General features: G+C 42.1%; 1 protein-coding gene across 1 annotated transcript in view; it reads right to left on the bottom strand.

Moving 5' to 3' along the window:
• Window positions 1–770: 770 nt before the first annotated feature.
• IFT52 (intraflagellar transport 52 homolog (Chlamydomonas)) overlaps window positions 771–22,399 on the bottom strand; it is a 36,082-nt gene continuing 14,453 nt past the window's right edge. The window contains exons 7-14 of the mRNA XM_006881537.1: window positions 22,136–22,262; window positions 17,848–17,934; window positions 16,366–16,434; window positions 11,992–12,146; window positions 5,490–5,577; window positions 3,785–3,893; window positions 2,777–2,922; window positions 771–818 (exon numbers count right to left, since the gene is read on the bottom strand). Coding sequence (XP_006881599.1) covers window positions 771–818; window positions 2,777–2,922; window positions 3,785–3,893; window positions 5,490–5,577; window positions 11,992–12,146; window positions 16,366–16,434; window positions 17,848–17,934; window positions 22,136–22,262 — 829 coding nt within the window. The remainder of the gene's footprint in view (window positions 819–2,776; window positions 2,923–3,784; window positions 3,894–5,489; window positions 5,578–11,991; window positions 12,147–16,365; window positions 16,435–17,847; window positions 17,935–22,135; window positions 22,263–22,399) is intronic.

Genomic DNA, 22,399 nt, shown 5'->3' with positions numbered 1-22,399 from the left:
ACAGATTATTTTCATAGCTTCAGTTAACTATATGGGAAAACCCAAACTTTATCTTTTTTTCATTCTCAGTCAGGTAGTTCTAGTTTTTTTTAACTATGAATTATCTCAACTCTTAAATGCAAAATTGGACTCTTACCACCCCAAACATCTTATTCTCATCTTGCTTTCTAATTGTTCTCTGAAGCACCCAGGCTTAAATCTGACTTGATTGCCCAGACCAGATCGGTCTGAAGAGCCACCTTTCCTACCTCAGTACCATGGTCCACATTCTCATTACTTCCTGGTGGGGTTATATCACATACTTCACCTCCTACCTGTGTTGTTACCACTGTACTACATCAGCAGCTCTGCGCTCTCCTGTCTGCCACTCATGGTTCCTCAAGGTTCATTTCCTGTGGTTTTCAGTATATTGCACATGTCCCCAACACCCTTCCCAACCCCCCTGAAAGCTGTGTAGTGCTGACAGTAAGCACAACAGTTGTTTTTACTAAAAGGTACTCAAATCCAGAGCTGGAGGTGAAAAAAAAATCATCACTAAGACTCACATAAAAGTAGACTCATAAGTTTAATTAAAAAAATGAGAAGCCAACTTATTTTACATAAGAATATGATAAATTTAGAAATCTTAATACCTATTTTAACACTACAGAAAATGCACAAGACATCAAGATTTGTGGAAGAGTGTATAGCTAATTCTGATAGTTAAAGAATTTTTAAAATGAGTTTGCAGAGAAATCAAGAGGCAGGAAATGCTTCAAGAGGCACGGTCCTCAGAAATTGCTCTGGAATGCTATTTCACTTGTGTCAATATCGTGTTCCTGAATGAGGGAAGAAGACATAAAATTTTAGTATTTCAATGTAAAGGCCAAGATGTGAACTCCTGTTTCAGCTGTGTTTAGGGGTTCTGCAACGCCACCATTTACTGGATCACACAGCCTCTGAGGCTGAATGAGCTCAGTCTCTATTATCATGGAAAATACCAAGTGGCAGCTGAAGGCATTGCTGGCATGGACCATGCCAGACTTTTCACCCTGGCCTTGAGGGCCCATCCAGCCAGGCCACCAAGGTCAGATCTGTGGGGAAACTACCTAAGCCACTCCCACATTTCAATGCTGAGCGGTCCTAACAGTACCTCACCTCTCGGTTCCCAGGCCTCCTATGTAACTCGTCTGTGACACTTAAAATATATATAAAGCACTGTCGCTCTCCACATACTTCTGTCCCTCCCACTGGACGGTGCCAGGGCTGCCTTCATCTCATTCACTGCTATAGGCCTGGCATGTAAGAGGTGAGCAGTAAACACTGGCCAGTGAAGACCTAGCAGAGCCACCCCTTTCCAGGACAGGAGCATATGCTAACTGGCCTTTCCCCTTAGGTTTGACAAGTCTTAGCCTGTTTGCATTAGGGAGAAGAAAAACACACACACAAAAATCTCACCAAACTCCTCCCCATACACATTGATATAATATTCATTAAAGAAATAGTAAAAAAAATCCCTGAAACACTATACATTTGAAAAGAGTCTGGTGGCCTAGTCAGTAGGGAGTTGCACTGCTAAACCAAGGGCCTCACTTCTGGTGGTTCAAATCCACCAGCTGTCCTGAGGAAGAAGATGGACAACCTCCTGTGTGTTTTACAGCCTTGGAAACCCAACAGAGGGTCACCTATGAGCTGGTTCTGGCTAAAGGTGGGGTTTTATATAAAATGTTCATTTTGCAAAGAAAAATGAGGTTTCTGTGCACTATTTTATAGCCTGCCCCTCCTCCATTTCCTTTGTTAGGATCTTTTCCAAGGTCCTTAAGTATTTTTAGTGTTATGGATAGAATGTAACTTACTTAATATACTTCCTTCAGTGTAGTTCACTACTGGTAACTGCACACATTATTATTATTAAGGTTTATTCATTAAGATAACTGATTCTCCAGATGCTCTGCTGGAGAAGGAGGGGCAATCTCCTCCTGTACCAGTCGGATCTGATTTGACGGTAAACACACAAAATAATAAAATTTTTAAAAAATGAAAAAAAAAAAACCCAAACCAAAAAACCACAAGATAGCTGATTCTGAGGATTAGATATTCGGGGTCGAAAGTATGCATATATTTTAAGATTTTTAAAATAATAATACAAAAAAATTCTCTGAAAACTGGAGCCACTTGATTCTCCCATTGGCTAGGCATTCTGTTTAAAATTAAATTCTGTCAATGGAAAGGAAGCAGCAAGATCAGTCATAATCCTAACATTCCTGCTCCTAAGACTACAGGGAGGCTTTCCAACAAGATGCTGACTCCCCGAGCCATTCCTCCATCTTCCTGTTCCTTCTGTCCCAGCTACCCTGGCTTCACAGCTGTTTCTCATGCTTCCGGCATGACTGTCCAGCCTTGGGGACCTTGCACAGCTTTCCCTCTGCCTGAACACTTTCCCACCTACCTGTATGGCCAAGTTATTCAACACCCTCAACTATTTGCTCCAGTATCTTGGCACAGGTCCTCCCCGTTTACTACTCTTGTTGCCACTACACTCAGCACACTTCATTCCTCCTCTTACGCTCTGCTCCTTTTTATTGCTAAGCACCTGTCCTTTCTAGTATACTGTGTGACTGACTTCTACATTCTGTCATTTATGGTCTGTCTCTTTGAGCTAGAATAGAAATAAGGGCAGGCAAGGTCTATTTTGTTTACACGGTGGATGCTTATGGACTAGCTCTAGCACAGGGAATGGATGAAACGGGAAGTGTACGGTTTATGGATGACGCCACCACTGCAGTGACCTCCGTACCTGGTTCAGCTTCTTGAACTCCACCACCTGGAAGAAGATGTGCTCAAGGATGTGTTTGGCATCTTGTTGGTCCTTTGGTAGTTTACTGGTCACTCCAAGAATATCACCGCACTTCCTGACATAGAATTCCAAGTCTTCTTCAGTACCTACGCACAGTTGGGAGACAGCGGATACATTAGCCCAGCACCTGGCCCCTCCTCTGCCACAGAACAGATTCAATAAAGGTGGTTTACAATGAACTCGTTTCCTTTAGGCATTGTCCACTCTGGTCTCTGGCCACATACTGATGTGGTTTCCAGAGCTGCGATGTTCCTGTGCATGCAGTTTTGTCTTGTTTCATTTGTGATTATCTCTGCTACGATGACTACATATCTCTCCCTGGTCATGGCACAGTTTACTACCATTTCCCTGCTAGTGGACAGTAAGGTTAGTCCCAATTTTATTCTGTAGTAAGTAATGTAACTGTACTTTCATTTCCCTCCTTAGATTAGATACCCAGGAGTGGGAATCACTCAGTGCCTCACAGAGGGCAGTTAGGTCTATGCCTCCGATTTTATGGGCTCAGGCTCGTTGGCTGTGTTGGAGGCAGTGCAGGATGAACAGTGGCTAAGAAGACCTAAGAGTCCCACTCACCATGGAGCTGTGTGACTCGAGGCCTCGTTTCCTCATTCCCATGGCAAGGACACTGAACCCTCTCTGAGAGCTCTTGGAATGCTACCATTTTTCTAGCTCCCAATTAACTTGCTTCTATGACCAATGACCCAAATTTGTTAAGTGGCCAATCAGCTCTGGAGTCATCCTATGTGCACTCAGGAGATGAGAAGTAAAAGCTTGCAGGGATTAAGGCAGAGATCTCTGGCTTCTGCTCACTACTGTTTTTTCCTGTCCTCAAGGAAAATCTGGGAATATAATTTATATAAAATAAAAAATTTTATTTTGTACTCACTGTTCATAAATTCACAAATAAAACCCCTTGCAACACATACACAGAAAAAAAAATGTACTTACATTTATTGGTAATCTGAGCAAGTCGTGCCTTCTCGGAGGAGAATGTCTCATCCAGGTCAAAGAGCTCCAGAGGCGGAGGGGGTAATTCCCTAAAACTAGGAGGAAAAACCTAAAAGGAAATGAGGTCTTTTGTAAGAGCTATCCAAGGCTAGAACTGACAGTGATGAGATGCAGGGAAAAGAGAAGCAAACACAGCCCCTTCCCTGGGACCACCCTGCACTCCCCACACCTCCTCCAGCCCTACTCATGAGACAAGCAGGAACCAGCCAAGCCACTAATCTGGCTCACCAACACCAATGCTAAATGACTCGGCTGAACAGTGCAAAGCTTGGGGTTTAGGTTTGTGTGAATATTTCATTATACAACTTGTTTCTTATTTAATCAATCATGTGCTCTTTAGGGAAGCATCTGGTCAAGCAGATGTCGATTAATGCTGCTGTTATTTTTAAGTGCTGTCTAGTTGGCTCCAAATCATAAGGAACCGTATGGACAACAGAACAGAGCCCTTTCTGGTCAAGCCTTCTCACTGTCTCGTCTGTGCCTGAGCCAGGACTGCAGTCCCTGTGCCCATCAACACGCTGAGCGTCTCCCTCTTTTTCACTGCCCTTCCGCTTTACCAAGTATGATGTGCTCCAGAGACTGGCCCTCCTGGTAACCTGCCCAAAGTGTGTGACACAAACCTCACCAGCCCTGCTTCTGAGAAGCACTCTGGCTGCTAAGTCTGTGTCTTACCACCAGCCCTCAAAGGAAAACAAAAGGTCTGATCTGCAGTATTTGCCGATTTTGGTACTGTACATATTCCTACCACAGCCAGTTTCAAAATGTCAGGGAACCAACTGAGTCAACTCTTAGAAACCAGTGTAAACTGGCTCCAGTATACCACTTGTATAAAACCAACTCAGCCAATTAGCAGCTATGTGATGAGAGTTTGTCAGTAAGATAGGGATAACTTTAAGAGTACGTGAAGGGTGAACATGACAACAAATATGAGACTATATAGCCTATAAAACCTGTTCATACTGTTCTCCATGTAAAATGTTTCCAGTAACCAATTAATCATCAACAGTTTTTACAGTGTAAATGCCAGCAAGTTTCATTACAGAAATACAGGGTGCTCAGTACACAGGATGTCCATGCCCCCCACAGATCAGCAACTCAGTGTAAGATGCAGCGCCTACGCTGTGCTGCCCACGCGGCTTGTGTGCGCTGCTGAGGAAGACAGGAGCCCGTTCACTCACCTGTTCAACTCAGCTGGTCTCTCTCCAGGAGTTTCAAATTAAAAAATCACGTACCATCATAATGGTATTTTTAAGAAATAAATTTACTTTATAAATTTAAATATCCAACAACACAGTTTTACATTTGCAACCTTGAAATATAATTAATGTGCTCATTAAAGTCCGACAGCAACTAGTTCTTATATAAAAGCATAGAATACTCAGATTCTAAAATTGAATAGGGAAAGGGTACAGATATCTCAAGGGTGCCTGCTTGCCTCTAGGTTCGCCCCGTTCTGTTTTGGCTTTATCCTGACTTAGTTTCTTGAACTGAGTTCAAGTCTAAAGTCAGCCTTTATGCAGGCAGATGAACTGTGACCCTGTGTCTGAGCTCTCTCTACACACAGGTCCACGGTGAAGGGCCTGGCTGGTAAGGAAATGCAAAACAAGGAGGTTCTACAGAGGGCAGCCCAAGCCCATCAACTCACAGCTGGCTGCAGGGCCGGCAGTGGCGTCTCAAACTGAGGCTGGATGAGCTGCAGAGGTTCATGCTTCACGTTTAACTGTTCATGAGCCCTGTGTTAATGAGACAAAAGCAGAGATGAAGATGAGACCCAGTGACAAAACATATCCAGGCAACCATACTGTGTGGCTCTTCATCAAATAATTTGGTGTGGCATTTTTACAGAAAAATGCATAAAATGAGTTATTCCAGGTAATGTAATGGTCCCGTTGGGAATCTTCTCCACTATCACAGTATTACTTTATTGAGACCTCAAAGGAAAAATGGAAAGCTTCATTATCGGGCTTCTAAAAAGGGTACTGAATCTTACAGCCCATTTTGTTTCTCAGTTGTCCTCAAGCCTCCTCCTCCGTGGCTGTGCTGCTTCTATTTGACTGTGGCCCTCTGTAGTTAACCCGAGTGTGGCAGTGACTTTCTGCCACTTAAAGTGCACAAGCAAACCGACCGACTTGATCACTGTGGTGACAGGGATTGTGTCCTCTGTACCTGTTATGGCAGACTGCCTCTGACATGAAAAGATGCTGCCTGTGGGGAGCAAATGCGTCCTCTCTTGTTAACCCACTGGGTGGTGGCTGTGTACCACTGAGTCCAAACAAACTCATGTCTAACCTCCTAAGGATTTCTAGAGGCTGTAAATCACACTAGAAGAGATTGTCTTTCTTTGTCCGGCACAGCAGCTAGTGGATCTGAGCACATGCTTTTGAGGTAGCAGCACAACTTCTTACAGCAAGGCCACCAGAGCTCCAACCTATGCTGCTGTGTTTTCAAAGGCAATAAACTGCACTGGAGGAGACTGTCTGTCTTTCTCCCACAGAATCAGCTGGTGGATTCAAACTGTGTGCATCTCTGATTGTAGCACATCTTCTTATCACAGACCACCATCTAAATGGAACTGTCACTTAACAAGGAGAAGGGAGTTCTGGTGGCCTAGTGGCAAGAAGCTGCACTGGAATCCCAGAGGTGCACGGTTTGAATCCACCAGATGCTCTGCTGGAGAAGGAGGGGCAATGTCCTCCTGTACCTGTCAGATCCGATTAGACGGTACACACACACAAAATAATAATAATTTTTTAAAAAATTAACAAGGAGAGAGCCTTCTGAGATACCTGGTATGTATTCTAACAGTAGAGAAGAGACTATGGGACATGTTTTGAATCCACCAGCTACTCTGTGATGCCAAATAGCTTCCTGTCCCAGGCTGCCTGTTGTTAGTTCCAGAAATGGTAGGGGCCACATATTCTAAAGACACTGATATGTTCCGTCAGCTTACTAAGGGTTAGAAATTTGGAGATAATCCCAGAGGCTGGAGTCTTTCTTTCAAGCTACTAGAAAATATCACACCCATATGGAGAAGCCCAGCTGTCTTCTGCAGTAATACAGAAACTCATATAGGATGAGTAACAAGGCTCTCCGTTCTATCTCCCTCATTTTAAAAAGACTTATCACCTCCACTCTTTTGGGATTATGGAAGATTATTAATGGAATGTAGAAAAAGTCAAATCTGTAAATACACCCTCTATGGGATTAACTTGGCTACCAGCACCATTTTTGCTGTTAATGAATGTGAGAGCCTTTCCTTTTGTCCTAATGAATGGATTCTTCCCCACCCACCCCACCCCCACTTTCCTTTTATGTTCATCCTCCAGACACTACACAATTGTAATAGGTTGGCCAATGAATTTGCCATATCCAGCAGCTAGTATAGATTTCAAATGTAATCTGAGTCTATTTGATTTATTGTGTTGGAGAACATGCGATGTTTCTTAGAGACTTTTAACAATATAAACACTGCTCCTCTTTCACCTGGAAATTAAGACTATTTATTGAAAAGGCATCAACTCAAGGATTCCCCTGAACCTTAAGGGACCTTATTTAAATCTTATAAAAACTCATAAAATTCTTGTGCTGCCAAATTACAGGGAGTCAAGGCTTGAGTTCATTTGTCTCTACTGAAGAGAGTAGACTGAGTGGACTTCTGCGCTTCCTGAAGGACTGAATGAAACCAGCGCCAGGAAGAGAAGCAGGTGACCGCTGAAGAGACTCTTCCTGAGACCTCCAGCCCCAGCCTGACACCACCCGTGCGACCTGCAGTAAACCCTGGACATTTTTACTTTCTGCTTTAGTCTTATGAATGACTATATTTTATCCACTGGACCTTTTGGAATAATTTCATTGTTTAATAGTTGTTTAAATGAGAGCTTTAACCCATTTTTAATTTCTTCTACCCAATGGAATGATAATTGTGGGTTATTTTGATGGCTTTAACGATTTGGCTGTGATGCCATGTTTTGACAATTACAGTTATTTTTGCTTAATTTGAAATTGTGACTTATATGACAATTTGAGGGTCAGCAGTCTCTGGCTCAACTGCCACTGCCTTTGGACTAACTTTTGTTTTATAAAGGTGACCTTTTAAAATGGTAAAGAATTCAAGTGCAGAAGTACTGGGAATTTTTTTTCTGTTTATATGAATTATTTCCTTTATTGTTCCTGGGCTGCAGCTATGGGGTGTTATCCAGTGTTTAATGTACTGGTCTTCAACTCGGAGCTCTTCATATACATACAGTGTTTGGAGGAACATTATATTCCTTACAACGCGTCTAGGATTAGAATTCATATTAGCTCTTATTTGAGTTTTTATTGCATTATTTGCAATCCCTTCTACCTTTTATATCATGTTAACTCCTTGCTATTAAGGCCAATTCCAAATTAATTTAGAAGGTGTACAGATTCCCCCCCTTTTTTTTCTTTTTGTATGCCATTGAATCAGATCTGACTGCCCTTCTTTCTCCAGAGGAGCATCTGGTGGATTCAAACCATGTGTCTTCGGGATTGCAACACAGCTTCTTGCCACTGGGCCACCAGAGCTCCCCAAAGAAGGTGTACAGATTTTGAAAGAGCATTGTATCTTTTCTATCACTGCAATATTTTCCCTTCACTGGTTGTTCATCTTACTCCTGGAAAAGACATCATCAGTTTAAGTAAAAGAGTGAACAGATGAATTTCAAAGGGCCAGCATAAGAAGACAAAAGAGTATTATAATACACATATACTATACCAAAAAGACTGATCAACCACCTATTTCAGGGGGTAGCATATATAATTAAGAACTGACAGTTCTAAAGGAAGAAGTGCAAGGGTACATTGAAAACCACAGCAAAAAACAAACTCCCAGGAATTACAGAATACTAACGGAAATGTTTCAACAAATGGATGTAGCACTGGAGGTTCTTATTTGTCTATACTAAGAAATGTGGCCCAAAAAATGAAACAGATCTATTTATTCCAAAGAAAGGTCATCCAGCAGAATGTGAGTCATAGAAAAATGTCATTAATTTCCCAAGCACATGTAGTTAACTTGAAAACAATAGCAAAAAACCCGACACACAGTTGGAGCAGTACATCCACAGGGGCCTGCCAGAAATCCCAGCTGGATTCAGAAGAGAGAGACCGTTGCTGGTTCACAGGCTTCCTTGGTTGAAAGCAAAGAATACCAGAAAAACTATGAAAAGGCCTTCAGCTGTGTGAATCATAACAAATTATGAAGAATAAGATATCCAGAATACTTAACTGTGTTCATGTGGGCCCATACATAGACCAAAAGGCAAGTGGGTCTGAGAAGTATTTCTTTTACAAAGGTATAATTAATTGCTTTAAAGGATCTTGGAGCCTGCCTTATCCAAAGTTTCCCTGACAATTTAAAGAGTTCTTATTTTAACGAGTTGTTTCTGGAAATGAGTTCCTGATACCAAAAGGGTCATCATGAAGTTCTGAGACATAGAGTGGTTTAAACATCACCTGGAGATGTTTTTAGTATCCCACCTGAAAGACTTGTAATTACAATTAAAAAAGCTCTGTATTTAGTCCCTAAAATCATTGTAAACTTGTGTTATCCTACAGGAGCCTATTCCACACCTATATTCCAGCCCCTCAGGGCCTAACCAAAGACAAAGCAATCAAAGGATGGTGTTATAATTTCTCCCCTTATCTCTCATCTGTATCTTTGTTTTTAGAAGTTCTTTAATTGAATTCATCAGTTTTTATTTATATGAGTTTATTTTTCCATGTATTAAAATATACTTCTTTCCCTTTAATTTTTTGGAATAAATTCCAATTTCATTTTAAGGCCTGAGTGCATTTTTTTCCCTCAGTGTAACAATTTATATTTTAAAACACCCATGGGAACAAAAAAAAAGTTTTAAAAACGCTGCCCCAGAAAGAAAGATCAGTCAGTCCGGCTGCTGCCATTTAAACAGATCTGCATGATGCGCAGGGAGTCCTGATCGCCCAGTTATTCATTACCATGGTTGCTAATCAAACGGCTGCAGGTTTAAACCCACCTGCTCCGCTTCTGTAAGGCTAACACTGCTAAAATTATGGGACCGTTTTATTCTCTCTTACAGGGTTGCTATGAGTTAGAATCAAAGAGTGGGTTTGGTTTTGGTTTTGTAGGAGATGCACATCTGCATGCTCTCTCATTCTATAGAAACCAAGTAACTCTGACGTCCCAGGCAGTTTTACACACTAGGAGAGTACAGCAGCAGCCAGCCAGGTGGCGGTGGGAGTGGTGAGGTGCCCAGAGGCCATTACGGCTCATACCAAAACTATGAACAACATTTCCCTTCTGTGAGCTCTGATTCAGATAAAGACTTGCAACCAGATGGACTGACACAGTGAGTGTCACAATGCCCTGGAGGGTATCAGAGATGCGGGAATGGTGAAGGACAGGGCAAGGTTCAGACCTGTTGTTCACAGCATCACTGTGAGTCGTGGTCAACCTAACACCTAACAATGATCAATGATGGCAACAACAAGGATCTACCTGGAAGCACGCAAAGATCCTCCCCGATCTGATAAGCCAGAGTTGTGATTTAAAGGTGAACTTCAACAATCTCTACTCTCACCACAGGCGTGATCAGAAGTAGAGCATTTCCCTAGGGTGTGGCCTGTACTGTACTGCCTTAGATTCAGAATTAAACAAGACATGGCTCCCATCCTCAGGTGCGCAGGCCAGTGGGAAACAAAGACAAACTCTTGAGTAGTGATGATAGTTAATGGTTAGAAAAGCAGAAGGTGAACCTTGGGACCCCTTCCATGGCAGGTATACCCTGCTTCCATGTTAGCTCCTCTGCCCTTTGCTCTGTAGACTCTCCTCCCCTGGGCACTGTCCTGGGCACTGTCCTTCACCCTCTAGTTACTTTTCTCCAAGCTTCTGTCACAGGACTTCCATCAGACAGCCTTCTCTGTCTCTAGCCTAATTCCCTCTCCAGTGTGTCCTTCTATTCCCCTACTGCTTCCCTAACTACCTGGTCATCTGCACCGCTAAGCTAGCCGTTCTACCTGCACAACCTCACAGGGTCATCTCTCAGCCACATTAGACTACCAGTACCCAACACAGAGCTCATTCTCAGGGGCAGCTAACTGCAGCGCTTGCTGCCTCAGACTTCTCCATCACATTCTCATGGTTCATGTCCTAGAAGTCCTTTCTCCCCAAATATTTATCAAAACCACAGCTAACTATCATCAGATCCATCCTTTCAACCCTCCTGGTCTATGGTAATAGTCTCCTCACTGGTTTCACCACCTCTATTTTTTTCTTTTATTCCAATTTTTTTTAATTGGTGTTTTTTTATTTGTTTGTTTGTTTGTTTTATTTTGTGTGCGTGTACCATCAAATCAGATATGACTGGTACAGGAGGAGATTGCCCCTCCTTCTCCAGCACAGCATCTAGTGAACTCGAACTGCGTACCTCTGGGATTGCAGTGCAGCTTCTTGCCACTAGACCACCAGAGCTCCCTTATTCCAATTAATTGTATAAACTGCTGTATGCAACAGTTTTGCAAAACACAGATTCAATGAAGTCCTTCTTCTACAAGTCTGGTCCAGGCCTTGAGTCTAAAAATGATAAGAAGCTATGTCTTCAGGACAAAGGAGTTCAAACGTGTTACTTGTCCTCAGGGATGGAAAACAATGTCAACAAAAAAGCAGATTAAAAAAGATAACAATGGTTTGAAAGTCCGGTCTTTAACCGTTCATTTCCTCTTTTAGAAATGAAGCTGGTAACCCAGAGGACTATTTAAAGAATGAAGTAACAGTGGAGGCCCTGTAGAGGGGATCAACCATCCCAGTTGGCTGAGGTGGCTCCTGGGAGGTGATACTCTCTGTTCTAAAACCAGACAGCCTCAGGCAAACAAGAATGAATCCACCATCCCAAGTGTCTGCCTGCACAGAGCCGGGACCATAGCTGGGACTAGTAACTGCAGATAGTTTCTTCTGCATGGGTCTCCCCTCCCCCAAACCTGCAAGCTGACCTGGTTGACATCATAGTCTAAGTGCATGTTTTGCATGAGGTCATGTTTTGCATGCCACATCCACTGTGACCCTAACTCCCGTCCCCAGGCTCATGTTTTCAAACCAAGCACTCAGAAGGAGTGTAGGTGCAGCTCAGAGAGCTGTGGGTACTGACTTGATGACCTTGGGAAGGGAGGTGGTATCCAGCTGGTAGATGGACAGGTCGAAGAGGGTGGTGAAGTCCCGCGGGTTCTCATCGCCCTCCTGCAGACACACTCGGAGTCGCTCTGAGAGGGTGGCTGTGTCGGGCAGCATCATGTAGTCAGAAATCTGAAAGCCACAAGAGGGTTCCTTTCAGCAGGGCAGGACCAAGCTTTTATTCTGTCATATCGCCACTGTCTTAGGTCAACATCCATAATACTGACCCTCTCTTGCAAAAGAGATTTATTTTATTGTTCATCAACACTGACAACTAAACTTTCCAACATCCACCTATGTGGCAAGAGGGACTGAACTCATTTGGATAATCCCCCCAAATCCACTACTGTCGAGACATTTTCGCCTCACAGTGACCCTGCAGAAGAGAACAGAACTGCCCCTTGAGGTGTCCAAGGTCGTAAGTCTTTATTGACTCAAACATCCATATCTTTCATGGAGAAGCTGATGCATTCAAACAGCTAACCTTCTGGTTAGGAGTGGAGCACTTTAATCACTGTGCCCCCAGAGCTCCTGGATACAGTTCAGAGGTGGCCAACTCCAACGCTCCAATTACCCTACAAGTGTACACACAACACAGCTGGAGAAAAGCACACAGCCATGCTGCCTGGTCTCCCTTTAATTCCACGACCATGAGCTTGAGAATGTTCTGAAATCACACACTTCCCTAGCCTACTCACTTGCTCACTTTGCTAGGCAATAACTTCCTTTTGTCATTTCAAACACGTACTTTCCTTTCTTCAATTCTAACTGGTGACCTCATTTCTATCGTACTGAGAAAAATGGAAGCAACTGTAAGGCTCAGAGGCTTCTACTTCAACAGCTATCCACCCACTGGCCCCTGGTCCACATCCTCTGCCTTCTCTCCTGTACGCCCCACCTGTGACGCCAGCAGAGTCAGCCTCTCCACGTGTCCACTAGGTCCCAACACTTCTCATCTAGCTAAGGACACCTCAACATTGCCAAGAGTCCCTGAGATCTGTCACGTGCTGGTAACAGAGAAGGATGAAGAAAACCAAGTGTCCATCAATAGGAGACTGGTTGAGCACATTACAATACATCCAAACAATGTATATACAGTTTTAAAAAGAAAACCAACTCAAAAGATATGGAAATATGTACAGATTTAGAATAATCATGAAGACGTATTGTGCACAGAGCATAAAATCATGTCATCTATGCAAAAGAGGAGAACGGGACAGTGCAAACACATTTACTTACATGTGCATAATGTATTTCTGGAAGCACATGTAAGAAACTACTATGTCTAATCTTATTGTTAAGAAGGGGAACAAAGTAGCTGGGCAAGTAGAAAACTTTACTCTGTGTGCTTCTGATTGCTGACTTACCACGTACCAGAAAATACATGAAATGTAACACATGCATGCTGACAAGAGGCGATTCCTATGCACACCCACGTTTACTTTGGCCTTGTTTGCACTAACAAAGAGCTGGAAACAACCCAACTGCCCATCAACAAATGAATGGATAGAGAAGTTATGGTATATTCACACAATGGAACACTATGCTGCAGTGAAAAACAAGGAACTCATGAATTATTATGCAAAATGGGTGACCCTGGAGGACATTATGCTGAGTGAAATATCTCAGTCACAAAAGGACAAATACTGCATAGGGCCACTGTTATAAAACGGGACTGACATTGGGGTTGAGGGAAGACAGAGAAGGAGGGGAGGAATGATGTATATTGCCTTGAAACAGATGACAGAGAGAACTGTTTAAAAGGGACCTATGAATGGGTATTCTTGTCATTACAGAAGTCCAGAGTGAAGGCTGCACAGTAGAGTGGACTTGGGGGGAGGGACTGTATAACAATGAAAGAGTTTTTCTTTTTCTTTTCAAGGAGAAGAGTGAATTGAGGAGGAGGGGGTGGGGAGGGAGAATAGTACAACAATGAATGACTGGAAACCTAAGTCTCTGTAAACTTTCATTAAAATTAACAAATTTAAAAAAATGTGTTTTTTTTTTAAAAAAGGCTATTCCTAATTGGCACATTATATTCCACCTTCACTTCCAATAAAGCCAACTTGTTAGTAGTTTAAAAATAGGTCATCTCAAGTCAGCTGCAACATATTGGTCAACACTGGCTAGCTCCAGCACCTAAGGAAATAGGCCTGAGTGTTACAAGGACAATGTAAAGTCCAAAGAAACAGACCTACCTATTTCTTTATCCCACTGGCCAGAAATGTTCAAATTCTCAAGATCTTTAAGAAAAACAAATGCCCTCTTCTTGACAATATCTGATTATTTTCCTCTAATATGACAGTGGGTGAAGGTGGAAGAAACTGCTGAACCGACTGAGCCGAGACAAACACCGAAACACCTGACAGGTATCAGTCACCGCCAAGAGGCTGACTCCCTTATCTTTCTGTGCAGAGATGTTCTGAAAACAAGGCCTTAGCTCCCAGGACCAATGGATTTCATGTCTTCATGACAGATTTTGGGGTTAAAAGTGGCAAGATAAATTCCTGAACCACTACTGAGCTACCACTTTCTTTTATGAAACAGTATTTGAAATCGAGCCTTCGGCTGGGTTTTAAATCATCTTGATATAACATAATCTGATGTAAAATTTCACTTTGGAATGTTATTGGGTCTAGTAGTACTCTATTTTCCAGAGTCTTAGGATAAAAAAGGACATTCTTCATGCTCTCAAATCTGGGTATATACAAACTTGCACAGTTCTAGAAAAAAGCCTTAAAACCATTAATGTCCACTGGATTTCCATCAGTTTCCACATTTCTTTGTGAACTGGTCCAGTGTCGCGCAGCAGCCTGACCTGGATGTTAATAATGGCTCACTCACATAGTAATTTAAGCAAGGATCTCGAAAGTTTATTACTAAACTAGGAAGCAGGAATGACAGAGGCTACAACAGACAGCATCACTCAATGCTGCTTCCCCCGACTCACGACACTAACTAGGACTGGCAGCTGCTGGCAAAAACACACCCCTCCAAGAGTTGGATCCTGTGATCTGAAAAGAGAATCACTTACTACATCCCAACTTTTTTATTCTTGGGCATACATCACTTTTCAGGAGAAATTTAAGCCACTTCAGAATCAGGAGAACTGGGTTGGGTCCTGCCTCTGCATTTACTTGCTATCTGAGCAGAATGTAATCTAATTTCAGCTTCTTCCTCTAAAAAATGGATTAAGACCAACTACCTCACACTACTGTTGTCAGGATGAAATAAGATGACTTATCTAATGTACAACATTTGATATGAAGTACAAATGTTAAAATAAGTATCTTTTAAGTATAGAGCATTTCCTGCAAGTTTTCTTATAAGTAAATTCATATCTATTAGCTGGAGACTCAAAATCACCATGTGGAATAGATAGCACAGATGAGAAAACCAGGGACAAAAAACGTGGAAAATACCTGCTTAAGGTCAAAGAGCTAATGGTGGAGCCAGACCTACAATGCAGGTTATTAAGTTCCTACGTCAAAGCTCCAAGGCAATTATGTGCTATACATCAGAAAGCTGGACAATGACCAGAGATGACAGACAGAGAAATGATGCCTTCGAGCTGTGGGGCTGGAGAAAAGTACTGAATATACCATGGACTACTACGAGAACAGGTTTGTCCTGAAGAGGGTGAAACCAGGCTGCTCCTTGGAGGCAAGGATGCTGTGGCTTCACCTGACTACCCTGGGCATGTTGCGAGGAGGGAAAAGTCTTGGGAGAGGGACATTGTGCTTGGGAGGGTAGAGGGACAATGCAGAAGAGGAAGACCCTCGATGAGATGAATTGACTCAGTGACTGGGGTAACAGGAGTAGGTGTGACTGAGACAATGAGGTTAGCTCAGGATACAGTAGGCTTCAGAGCTGTTGCACACAGCGTCACTATGAATCACAGGTGACCTGACAGCACATAACAACCACAACAACAACAACTGCAAAGCTGGTTTTGCCCTTCTCCCTTGTCCAATAAATTATTAAACAAAACACATTTAGAATATTTCTAAAGGAAACAAAATTAAAGTGAAAAACTTAAGTTGTAATAATCTTTGTTTCTTCATAAAAACAATGTGTGTATCCTACATATTTCTAAAAGAAATATTTCTCTAGTGCTATCAAGTTTAAAGGTTTGGGACAACTAATTAATCATATCATTTTTCTACTCTGTTATAATTGCCACACCACCCACCCCTCCCCCGCAATGGAGTCTTCATTCCTCAAAAGGATCTCTTCTTATTACCTGTTTTACAGGTAAGACAGAGACATAATCCCCTGGAACTGCTCAAGGGTCTGAGAGGCAAGATCTATTTTTTAGTTAAGAAGGGGGTAATAATACAGCATCTCTGACCTCTGGGTCTTCGGCATCAATCTGATTGAGGTGAATGTCTTCTGTTGTCAGCCACTGGAAAACAACATCCTGGATTTGAAAAGAAAGGAAGGTGGGATTAAGAGACAGCTGAGAATGCAGGTCAGAACCAGGGAATTTAAATAATCAAAGAATACAAAAGGCAAACACTAGACCTAGTGATCTGAAAAAGTAGAGCCCAGCATTTTCTTGGAGAAAACACAGGAAAACTGCTAGGTTTTCTCTACCCTAGTGTTATTTAGTGAAGAGGCGTAATGCTGTTGTTGATTACCATCGAGTCACGCACGACTCATAGCGGCCCTATGAACAAAAGACCTGAAGGTTTTCTATAATTATCGACATTTATCAAAGTTCATAGTTTCCAGAGGTATGTAGTTTAGGAAGTGGATGCCACTCCTGCACCCTAGTGATATTTAGTGAAGAAGCATAACATTAGAGACCTGTAATTTATTTTAGGCCACCCTAAACATGTAATAAAAGTTAGTAAAACTTGTTTACAATCCTGCAGTATCCCCTCTGTTATGTGCTGAAGAAAATCTGAACTTAAAAGTTTAAGAAGTGAGTTTATATCGATCTCTTCAGTTGTGTCCAATATTGCTGTTATTTGCTGTCATGTCAGGACTGACTCATAGCTGACCCTCCAGGGGGTTTTCAGAGGCTGTAAATCACATGGAGGAAATGTTCCATTTTTCTCCCATGGAGCAGCTAGTGGATTCAAACCACCTGCTTGCGGGTTTGCAGTGCAATTCCTTACCTGCAGACTACCAGAGCTCCCTCCAGATGTGTCCAGAGGCAATCTTCACATGGATTTCACAGAAAGAATATATCTTAACTGATCTTACAGAAGATTAAGTCTCATGGCTGAAAGAATTTCTTTTCATAAAAAAAAATAAGTCACTGGGAACCTCTTCTTCTGGTGATGTGATCAAAATTACATCATCATAAAGCTCTGCACAAATCAGTGAGCTCTGTATGCCTCCACCTGCCAGCATCACTCATACACACTCACACACAGTATCACATCAGCCCTCCTCTCCGGGCCTACCTTCACTGCCTTTATTTGGATGTTTGTCCCTTTTTGTCTCATCCAGTTCACTAGCTTGCTACCTGGCTCTGAGCCGCCGCTTCCATCCTACCTTATACCTGCTACAAACCCACATGAGCTCCAGGTAGCCTTCAGCACACAGCTCAAGCTCCTTTGCTTTGCATGAAAGGCTCTTGTTGAGCTTGCTCCTCCCCATCTTCTGGACTTAACTTCTCTCTCAGTCTCTCTTAATCAAGACAGAGACCGGGCCTGATTTAACACTGTATCCCAAGTGAGAAGCATAGGAACAGCAGGGCTGAGCAGACAGTTTTGAATGAATAAACAAACAATACCATTATAATCAAAAGGACTGAGTATATCAATGACACCAAAACCAAGCCTACATTGTACAATAATATGATGAAAGAAGAAAAGCTTACCATAATTTTGCTGTTTTCTTCTTTATCCAAATATTGGTCACAGAACATGTGACATGAACCGAGTACTGCCAGCTTCCCATCTTGGCCCTATCAATGATAATCAAAGCTGTGTCAGAAACTCAGAACCCAAAATGCACCGCATGCATCCTTCTGCCAAATAGTAGAATCAGAATCACATCAAATGGCAACTCACATCCACATTTTAACAGCCTAGAAATGTCTATGACAAGTTACATTCTAACCTGCTTCTCATTTTAGACACTTTAATACTTTTTTGTGTAACTTTAACAAAAGCAACATGAATTGAGTTCCACAGCATTTTTCTATTTTTGGATCTCTTAAAGATGAAAATAATAGTAATCTTTTTTTTAAATTTTTTTTTTACAGAGATTTTGGATTTCCATTCATTCATTGCTGCAATTTTCTCCCTGCCCACCCCTCCCCACCAGCTCGCTTCCCCCTCCGAAGAGAGAGAAAAAAAGAATTCCTTCATTAGTATACAATTCCCATGTCCCTTCCTCCCACCCCCCAGAAAATAATAGTAATCTTAAAGGGAAAAAATTCAAGACAATCTGTGCAAAATTAAAAACTACTTAAAGGCCATATAAAGAGGTCACAGACAATTACAAATACCAGAAACAGTATTTCATTAAAAGCCAATAAGAAAACGTTACGAGCATGAAAATTTCACCAAAAAAATAACTGATTAGTAAGAAAGAAAAATTCAGTATTATTAGTCTTTGTGACTGCAGTAATGGGGGTAAATGAAATTGGCTAAAGATAAAGCAAGGTTCAGAGCTCTTGTACACAGGGTCCTCAATGGCACATAACAACAACAAACAGATCAAACCAAAATACTTTTGCATATCAGATTAGTAAATACGAGACAATATAACAATAAGTACATTCCTTTACACACTGTTGCTAAAACTGCTAACATATGCATTGAAGAAATCTTAAACACCAGAAAAAAAGGCAAAATTTTATATTTACACTCACAAAAACATTAAAAATAAATCTAAATGTTAAACTGCAGAAAAAATATTAAGAAGAACAGATTTTCCTTCCTTTTTTAAGTTATTGATTATAAATGATTATAATACAAAAAAGGCTTCTCTTCTAAGTTGTTATGCACCACTGAGGGGGAGAGTGACTCACAGCTGACCCTCCAGTAGTACTGCTCATCCTTTTCCTGTGGAGCAGCTGGTGGATTTGAACTGCAAACCTTTGCACTGTCAATGCAATTCCTTACCACTGAGCCATCAGAGCTCCCTTCTATTTAAATCAGGTTTAAAATGAAGAGCACTACAAACTGAAGACACCATCATGTGCACAGCTACCCTAGGTTAGACTCTGCGATATGTGGCAAATAAGAAAAATGAGGCAGAAGAAAAAGTGAGAGACAAATCACCCAAGTGTCGTGTGCACTCCTGGGAATAGTACTGTGGGAACATCGGGGCTTTTTCTTCACCTCTGTACTTTCAAATTTTTCTACAAGAGCATGTATCACTTTTATAATGAGAAAACCTTGTATAATCTAAAAGCACAGGTTGAAACCAGTTTTTCCAGCTCTTTGAGAGACTAGGCATAGCCACGACGGCTCTGGGAAAAGAACTCCACCGAAGCCAGGGATGTCACAGAGCCCGTTAACGTAAAAACAACAGCAAAGAGCACTGAAAACTGAAAAATAGCAAATCATTACTGAAATATGCAAATACTGAAAATTGAAAATAGCTCAGTTATACTTAGAGCAGGAAGTTAATTTAGCTGAATTTTATAAAAAGGGGAAATGGCTCAGTGAGCAGTGCGGTGATGTGAATCCACATGTAGAAGCAAATGCAGGCAGGCAGTTACAGTAAAAGACCTTTCTCTCCTACTACTGCTGAGGGAGGCTTAGTTTTGGGCCTTGTTTTCTTTGCCATATCTCCTTTACTTTAAATACATGAAGATTCTCCTTTAATCCATTTAGTCTGCCCTGACAAATTACCACTATCTTCAGTTTCCTATCAAAGCATTTATCTATAATTACAAAAGAGATACCTACCCAAGAATCAACATTCTCCTTAACAAATTTACGCCAGGAAATCAAAGGCCGAGAATAATGATTGGCTCCTGAAGCAATGGCACTGGTCAAGTACACAGAAGCCCTGAGGGCTCACCCAGTATGGCTTACCCCTCTCAGGATGGGAAACAGCCTCTCTCTGTGGCATCACCAACTCAGCTCCTCAGACGAGCTATGGGACAAACCTGCTGAGACACCATGCTTGTAAGGAAGGCCTGAGAGCCCACCAGGAGGAAAAATGACCAGGAAATGGTGAGTTCTAGAAGCATCACCACATCACTACCTTCTGTCAATTCAAGTTCCATGAAACTCTACCCTTGAACCAGGTGAACTCTCTTGAGAAATGAGACTACAGTTCCAATATCAAATTTTTATGCCAATGAAGTGATAAGTGGTAGTTTACGTAAACAACTGTTACTACATCTTAAATCATTCACTAAATCAGGATTGGTGGAAGAATCGTCAACAACCTGCGTTATGCAGATGACACAACCCTGCTCGCTGAAACTGAGGAGGACCTGAAGCGCTTGCTGCAGAGGGTCCAGGACTGCAGTCTTCAGTATGGACTGAGGCTCAATATCAAGAAAACAAAGATTCTCACCACTGGGCCAATTGGCAGCATCAGTATGGATGGTGAAGAGATTGAGATAGTTGAAGAGTGCTGAATATATCATGGACTGCTAGGAGAACAAACAGGTTTGTCCTGGAGAGGGTGAAGCCAGAATGTTCCCTGGAGTCAAGGATTCTGAAGCTTCATCTGACATACTCTGGGCATGTTGCAAGGAGGGACTGGTCCTTGGAGAGGGACATCACGTTTGGGAGAGTGGAGGGACGGCACAGGAGAGGAAGACCCTCGATGAGATGGATCGATTCTGTGAGTGGAGTGGTGGAAATGAATGTGTTTGAGATAGCGAGGTTGGCACGGGATAGAACGGCGTTTAGGGCTCTTGTACATAGGGTGGCTATGAGTTGCAAACGACTCGATGGCACATAACAACAACAACACTTAAATTTGAAATGACCATTTCAAGAGTTTGGGAGAGGCTATCATGATCATTATTAGAGTTCTGTTTGAATATCACCTTCTAAATCCTTATTTAAAACCTAAAGTAAAAGGCAGTGGAAAAGTGGGGTCACAACGAGCGTGCCAGAGTCCCCAGTGGCAGTTAAACAAATGCTAGGCTGATATTCAAAGCAGGTGGATATCTAAAAAAAGCAGTTCAGATCTAGATTGGCCTCAGAAAAATGGCCTGGGGTTCTACTCCTGAAAAGGCCCCTCAGTGGAAACCCCACGGCATCCAGTTCTACTGCACACACGGGGTCCATGAGTTGAAAATGACTCAAAAGCACTGGGTCTGGGTTTCCTTGGAACGAGGCTGTGTCCTCTAGAACTACCTGCTTCCCTCGTTCTAGGAGTCTCCAGGGTGAGAACTGGTAAATTAGCACAGTTCCGATATATTTTAATAGCTGCAAGATGGGTTTATCTCAAACTTCCCCTGAATGGATTCTCTTTACACTGAGAGATAAGACCCTATAATCTGACTCTCTAAATGGATAGTAATAAAATACTAATTTTAAGAGTTACAGTTCAAGAGAAATCACTGCTAGAAGATGTCAAGTTCTATTAAAGGTGATGAAAAAGTCTGGAAATGGCGGAGATGGTTGTACTACACGAATGTAATTAATGTCACTAAGTTGTTCATATAAAGATGCTGAAAGGACCAATGTTTTGTTCTACTTATTTCACGACACACACACACACACACACACACACACACACACACACACACACACACACACACACACACACACAGAGTTACAGCACAGGCAGTCCTGCGTAAGAGTGGCACAGTTTTGGATCTGGAATTCTAAGAGCTAGGATTAAGCCCTGATATTATCATTTACTGGCCAATTCAGTTTCCATATGGGTAAAATGTGGGCATTAAAAATACTTGTTCAAACACAAACCTTATTCAAGATTTTGTTATTATGTGCCGTTGAGTCACCTGTGACTAATAGCAACCCTATGTAAAGCAGCTCTGAAGCCTGTCCTGCCCTGAGCCAGTCTGATAAACCCACTTCCACTGCCCTCGTTACTGTATCAAAGTATTGTTATGAAAACCAGTGAGAAAATACAGGGCCATTTCTCACTGGAAACGGTAAAGTAGTTTTTACTATTTCAATAATCCTAAGAGCTTATCGGCTTCTTGCCAAGAAAGGCTGTACCTTAGCGTGGTAGAAAGCCAGGATGGGTCTGTTAAGGGGGAAGCAGACGGAGCCGGTGGACAGAACCGCGACTGCCGGCTTCATGACGCTCAGTGTGGCACCAAACGGATAGACGAAGGTGAGAGCCCTGGAACAAACGAAAGACATACAGCAACTTTCCACGTCAGTGTTTAAATGCTATCATCTTAGTCTATCCTAAAAATGTCATTATCAAAGAAAACTTCCCAGAAATTTCAGGGGTCCCTTATTTTTTTAAAAAACTTA

The sequence above is a fragment of the Elephantulus edwardii genome, unplaced genomic scaffold, assembly GCF_000299155.1.
Source record: "Elephantulus edwardii isolate Elephantulus edwardi_28Jun2011 unplaced genomic scaffold, EleEdw1.0 scaffold00015, whole genome shotgun sequence".
Taxonomy (NCBI): Eukaryota; Metazoa; Chordata; class Mammalia; order Macroscelidea; family Macroscelididae; genus Elephantulus; species Elephantulus edwardii.
This window is presented reverse-complemented; position numbering and strand designations above follow the sequence as displayed.